The following is a 6,864-nucleotide window of genomic DNA, read 5'->3' as shown; positions in this document are numbered from 1 at the left end:
ACAAAGTCAGGTGCTTTGCTGCCATGTGCCTGATCATGTTGGTGGTGGTCAGGCTGGTAGTTTTGTCACCCCTGCTGATGCTGGCCTGGCAGGTGATACAAATGGCCTTTTTGGGGTTATCAGCAGAGTCTTTAAAAATATTCCAGACTCTGGAAGACCTACAGGTTGTACTGGCAACGTCCCACGTGTTTGTTAAGGTGAACGGTTGCCCGCCTTCTGTCTGCGGCCACCACACTGCTTGTTCCTGCCTGTTGGGGTACTCTGCCTCCCTCCCCCTGTGTGCTGCTGGCCTCGCTCTGCGTGTCTTCCTGCCATGTTGGGTAAATTACTAGATCATCCACCAACTCCTCCTCTTCCACTTCCGCACCACGGTCCTCCTCCTCACTTCGTGGCAATTGTGTCTTGTCATCGTCCACCTCTTGTGACAAATTGCCAGCGTCGCCTTCCTGTGTCATTGGCTGTTCAAATATTTGGCCATTGCTACATGGGATCTCCTCTTCCACCACTTCAAGCGGAGCAGGAGAGGGGCCCTAATATGGAAATGGACCAGTGAACAGCTCTTCAGAGTGTCCAACTGTGGGATCAGTTGCTATCTGATGACACTCGGCAAGGTGGGAGGAAGGAGCTTCAGGGTGAGGAGGAGTATGCGGTCGAGACTCACAGCTACTAAGACTTGACCGTGTGGAAGACAGACCGGAGGTGGTGGTGCCCAGGTGACTGGAAGTATTATCTTCCATTCAATTAATAACCTCTTTACACTGATCAGTTCGCAATAGTTGTGTTGTTGTGTGCTTCCCTAGTAATTTGGTCAAGAACTGGGAGAGAGAAGATGTGGCTGTTGGTTGTGGCACATTTTCACCTTGGCCACGGCCCCGTCTTCTGTGCGCACCATTACCAGAACATCAAGCTCCACGTCCCTTGCCACGTGCCTTGCCCATTGTAAATGAAGTAAAATAGCTTACACTCGCACTATCAATGGCAAAAGGATAATTAAAAGGAGATTAGAACCGTGGAAGAGGAAAACCACAGTTCTATTTCTCTGGCGTAAACCAGAAACTTTTAAACAGATATATTTGTGTCTGAACTGTCAGCGAGACACTCAAACTGTTTTTTTTTTATGTACAAAAGGCAAAAAGGTGGACAACACCCAGATTTGAACCGTGGAAGGGGAAAACCATAGTTTTAGTTCTCTGGCCTACAGAAGAATCTTTTAAACAGATATATTTGTGTCTAAACAGTCAACGAGACACTCAAACTGTTTTTTTTTATGGAAAAAAGGCAAAAAAGTGGATAATACAGAGATTTGAACCGTGGAACTGCAAAACCACAATTCTAGTTATCTGTCCGAAACCAGACTCTTTTAAACAGATATATTTGTGTCTGAACACTCACAGACACACTCAATTTTTTTTTTTGGGTGGGGGGGGATACCAAAAGGTTAATAAGACCGATATTTGTACAGTTTGACTAAGGAAAAAAAAAGAGGATTTAGATGGAAAAAAAAGGATTTTTCCTGGCCCCTGAGACCTGAGACTAAGTCTAGAAATTTGAGCATCAGCAGCACACAGGACTGTAATGCAGTGTTTGTTGGTATAACCACTGCGTCTCCTATACAGCATGCCTGCCTGCCTGATATCTGGGATGGATATTAGTCCTCAGAAGGACTGTTTGTTTGATTTTGCAGGCTTTAGAGCCCCTACACTACATATTTTGCAGTATAATTCTCTCCCTATCTCAGCAGCACTCTCCCTACACTGTCTGATCCAGAGCGACTGTGATCAAGAAAGCGGCGTCCAGTTTTAAATACTCGAGGTGACGCTGTGCAGGCCAGCCAATCACTGTAATGCCCATAACCAACATGGCTGCGGCATTACAGTGACTGGCTGGCTATCCCTGCATGTTCAATGGCTCTGTAAAGAGCGCCAAACATGCAGAGTGGAAACGCGAGCTCCCGACGAGTAACGTGAAAATGCTTGCTGCTCGCCGAACATCCCCAGTAGTGAGATGCTTGGGCGAGTACTGAGCAGTGTCGAGCATGCTCGCTCAACAATGGTGGTGACGTTGGACACCGGTCGGTGAGCTGAAGGCTGCAAACGCTGCTGAAGCACAGTGAGGGCTGGGAAGCTGCATCTGATTTTCTAAAATGGGCACACATGCGGTGTACTTTCACAAGCAGCTCTGGCAGATCCGGATAGGTTTTGAGAAACCGCTGAACCTCTAGTTAGAGCACATGGGCCATGCAAGATACGTGTGTGAGGTTACCAAACCTCAGAGCCGCCACCAGGTTCCAGCCATTGTCACACATGACCATGTCTGGCTGTAGGTTCAGCAGTGACATCCACAGACCTGTCTGTTCTGTTACTGCTTTCATTAACTCTGCAGCGGTGTGCGGTTTATCAACTAAGCATATTAGCTTCAGCACAGCCTTTTGCTGCTTGACCGAGGCAGTGCTGCAATGCTTCCAGCTTCCGACTGATGTAGTAATTTTAAAGAGGGAGGATGAAGAAGAAGAGGAGGTGCTGGAGCTGTAGAATGTGGGGGGCAACCCTGATTGGCATCAAGAAGACGTGTTCCATCCCTGGGTCCGACTGGGTCCCGGCTTCCACAATAATAACCCAGTGTGCCATCAGCAAGATGGCCGCAAGCACCCAGTGTTTAGGTGGACCTTCCCAGTAATGGCATTGTTAAGGGAACGGGTAATGTTCTGGGACACAAGCTTGTGTAAGGCGGGGACGGCACACCCGGAGAAAGTGGTGGCTGGGGATTGAGTACCAAGAGATGACCGCCACCATGATGTTGTGGAAAGCTTGCATCTACGTGAGCCTAAAAGGCAACATTTCAAGTGCAAGCAGTTGAGACTCGGGAAGACCTAGCAGTTAGCCTGGCAACTACCCCTCTGCTTCTTCCTGCCTGTTATGGTGCTACAACTGTCTCCCCCTCTGCGCTACTACGGCAAAATTCCCACATAGCACTAATGCCGTAAGTCAGGTCCCGGAGCTCTCAGCTGATCTTTAGCTATTTGAACTCCAGTGACCTCAGCAGGCAGCTTCTCGTGATACGCTGCAGGAGCTAGTCAGTGTACCGCCGGCTGCCAGATATGACGGTCACATCTCCGGATGTGGCCTTGCTATCACTGAGATCGTCATGGGACACTTGGTATATGCACTACGGCAGACGGGTGAGGATGAGGTTGGTTTATTATTTTACCTTTATTGCAGGGGACAATGGCTTCCGGGATTAGCTGTAAGGTGCGCATATATTTTTTTATATTTTATTTTTTACAGGGGACGAGAACATCAGGGTAAAGGTGTAGGTAAGTGGTAGGTGAGTATATGTGTTTCTTATTTTTATTTAAATTTTTTTTTTTACTTTTTTTTTACTTTCACTGCGCAAGCGCGCTGATGAGAGATTACTTCTCCTATTAGCGGCACTTGTGTACAATGATAGGAGGCGCAGGTTGATGGGCTAGTAGGCCCATCAGCTGGCGCCTGTCTTCCATGGTAACTTTTTAACACAGGTCACTGTCACAGCTGTGGGATCACACTGACACCAGTCAGCATGATCCCGCAGTGCTGTGACCGGTGGTAGCGATCTTACTGCTGGTCACAGCTACTGATTCCCATGCTGTCACGCAGATGAGAGCATGGGAAACCAGGGATGCTCATGTTCTGGGTTGACTTTTGCCGATTTTTGCGCACAAGCTCGGTGTAGCGCCGGCGTCTCTGCCGTCTTCCTCTCCCCGGCAGAGACGCCAACTTCCTTACCACCATGATCCTAGTCCGGTATGCACCGCTCCTTCTTCTACCCTTCTCGTTTAGTCTGCCCAGGGTGCGCGCACTGCATGCAAATCCCTGGGCACTGTGCTTGGGGTACGTGCGCTCCCTGTCTCTTTAAGGGGTCGCGTGTGCCGTCCTAAGATGTCCCCGGCCAATGGCCAGAGGGCATCTACTGTATAAGGCGCCTCCCCCAACATGGAGGTGCCTGAGCAATGTTGTTAATTTGTTGCTTTAACTCTCTTGTTAGTTCTCAGGTCCCAGTGCTGTCTGCCAGCCTGTCTATCAGCCGTGCCCACCAGCCTGTCTATCAGTCGTGCACTCCCGCCAGCCTGCTTTCCAGCCGTGTCCACCAGCCTGCCTACCAGCCGTACCCGCCAGCCTGCCTACCAGTCGTGCCGGCCTACCAGCCATACCTGTCAGCCATGCCTGTGTGCCTGCCTTTCCACCGTGTCAGTCGGCACCTGTCTTCAGTCCCATGGGAGTCGCCTGCTCTCACAAGAGGTCGGTCCCGGAGTAGCACCTGGTTCACCTTCCCGGTCCCACCTTGGTTCACAGAGTCGTAAAGTTGCCGGAGAGCCAGGGTCGGTCTGGGAGAGGCCCCTAGTTACTCCCCTCTGGTCCCTCCTTGTACCATGGCACAGTGGTTCCACCACTCGGCATCATAACACTCGGTAACCCGAACACGAATCCGAATGTGCCATATTTGTGCCAAATTTTAAACTTGCCGAACATATTGGCTTATCTCTAGTCTAGACTCACGGTTACTGAGACTGGACCATATGGTGGTGGTGATGGTGGTGGTGGCAAACTGACTAGAAGCATTATCTGCTATCCAGCTAATATACTTTTCACACTGCTCTGGCTTCAAGTGTGGTGTTCCGCGACCCCCTAGAAATTGGGACAGGAAGGTAGTTTGACATAATGTGGGTGCTTGTTGTGCTCCAGCCGCAGGCACAGTTTCATCTTGCCCATGGTCTCGGCCATTGCATGCGCAATCAGCATCACGTCCACTTCCCCGTCGCTTTCCACACACCTTGCCCATTTTAAATGGAGTATACATTTTTTGCAGCCTGCAAAAAATCAGGATTAATACTGCAGTATTTGATTATGTCTGATGACAAATTTTTTGCCCAGTGAGGGTATACTGATGCTATTGGTCAACGAACAAGTGTGAATATATTTTAGACACGCAAGTAGCAGACTTTAAATGGAGTATAATCTTTTGCAGCTTGTAAAAAAAAAATTTGGATTAATACCGCAGTATTTGATCACGTCTAATGACCATTATATTTGCCCAGTTAGGGTATATTGATGCTATTGGTCAGCGAATAAGTGTGTATATATTTGGACACGCAAGTATCAGACTTTAAATGGAGTATAATATTTTGCAGCTTGAAAAAAAAATCTGGATTAATACCGCAGAATGTGATCACATCTGATGACCAATTCTTTTGCCAAGTTATGGTATATCGATGCTATTGGTCAGCGAACAAGTGTGAACATATTTTTGACAGAGAAGTAGCAGGCTGTAAATGAAGTATAATCTTTTGCAGCTTGCAAAACAATCAGGATTAATACCGCAGTATTTGATCACGTATGATAACCAATTATTTTGCCCAGTGAGAGTATACTGATACTATTGCTCAGCGATCAAGTGGGAATATATTTTTGACACACAAGTAGCAGACTTTAAATGGACTATAACATTTTGCAGATTGCAAAAAAACAGGATTAAAACTGCAGTAATATTTGACCTCCTGAGATTATGGACAAGTTTCTCTGCTTCCACATTGCAGCAATGCTAGTCAAATCAAATAAATCTGGCTGTATGCTGCTAACAAGCAAATGGAGCAGTAAAAATGGTGTATTATATTTCTTTTCACCAAAATTATCAGGATTAAGAGCAAAAAAATATTATATGGCTCTGATATCTAGGGCTATTGATAGGAGTTCCAGCAGCAGAAAGAACGTGTAATAGACTCTACTCTGTAATATACTAGCTCTCCACAAACTCTGCCTAACTAAAGCTATCAGCAGGATTAATATTTTCTTCATAATTAGTCCTTAGAAGGACTGTTAGAGTAGATTTCTAATGGTGTGTAATCTCTGTTTAAAATAACCGCCAATTCTCTCCCTCGCTCAGCTGCAGCTCCCCCTACTCTGTGTCTTTGACTGGTAGACTGTGATGAGCATAGGATCCAGGGTCTAATATAGACCAGATGATACTATGTGGCCAGCCAATCACTGTAATGCCACAACCAACATGGCTACGGCATTACAGCGACTGTCAGGAAATCCCTGCCTATTAATTGGCTGCCAAAAATGCACCCAACATGCGGGGAGGGGACTCGAGCTCCCGCCTGAACATTTCAAAATTACTTGCCGAGCACTGAGCATCTTGAGCACTGTAATGCTCAAAAGAGTAATGAATAGTGGCAAGCATGCTCACTCATCACTAATGTTTACTGTTTCTTTACTATAGTCACATGGTAGGGCAATAAGAATTTGATGCATTTGGCCTTTTAATTAAGGATATTTTGCTGATTTCCATGCATTGCTAAACTCTTCGACATTATTACAAAATGTTAAGCTTTGAAATGAAGAAAAACTAATCTGCTACATTCAACATTATATGCTCTGAAAAACAGGTCACTTTCTGGCCAAACAAAGTTAATGATTGCCAGATTCGTCCTACTTGGTATCTTTCCAAGTATTTATATGGATATATAAATGATAACTGAAAACGGCACAAGTATTTGACAAATTTATACGAATGAGCTAGGGATGGATTTACTTCAAGATCTGACACTTATTCTTGCTTTGTTTATTTCATGTATTATCTTATTTTCAAGTTTAAAAACTTTTTGGAGTCGTGGAAAATTGCCCCCGGGACCAACTCCTCTTCCATTGCTGGGCAATGCCCTGAATGTAGGAGCCGATACAGTGAATTCTCTAATGAAGGTCAGTATCTGTAAGTTATTGGTAGCATTTATTGCCAGTTTTCTAGTAAAATAAACTTGCAAGGTTGGAAAAGCTTAGGGTGCATTAGAGAGAAATAACTACTTGGCACTTTAAAATTAGCTTTTCC

The 6,864-nt window shown here is 46.0% G+C and overlaps 1 protein-coding gene across 1 annotated transcript in view; it reads left to right on the top strand.

Moving 5' to 3' along the window:
- The first annotated feature begins 6,501 nt into the window (after window positions 1-6,501).
- The window catches only part of LOC141154997 (cytochrome P450 2G1-like), a 59,671-nt gene continuing 59,308 nt past the window's right edge, over window positions 6,502-6,864 (top strand). Inside the window, exon 1 of the mRNA XM_073641590.1 lies at window positions 6,502-6,737. Within this exon, the coding sequence (XP_073497691.1) occupies window positions 6,561-6,737 (177 nt within the window). The 5' untranslated portion in view covers window positions 6,502-6,560. The remainder of the gene's footprint in view (window positions 6,738-6,864) is intronic.

The sequence above is a fragment of the Phyllobates terribilis genome, unplaced genomic scaffold, assembly GCF_046119375.1.
Source record: "Phyllobates terribilis strain yellow unplaced genomic scaffold, ASM4611937v1 Scaffold_7__3_contigs__length_470593459, whole genome shotgun sequence".
NCBI classification, from domain to species: domain Eukaryota; kingdom Metazoa; phylum Chordata; class Amphibia; order Anura; family Dendrobatidae; genus Phyllobates; species Phyllobates terribilis.
Note: the sequence above shows the minus strand (reverse complement) of the source record. Positions and strands in the feature narration are given on the sequence as shown.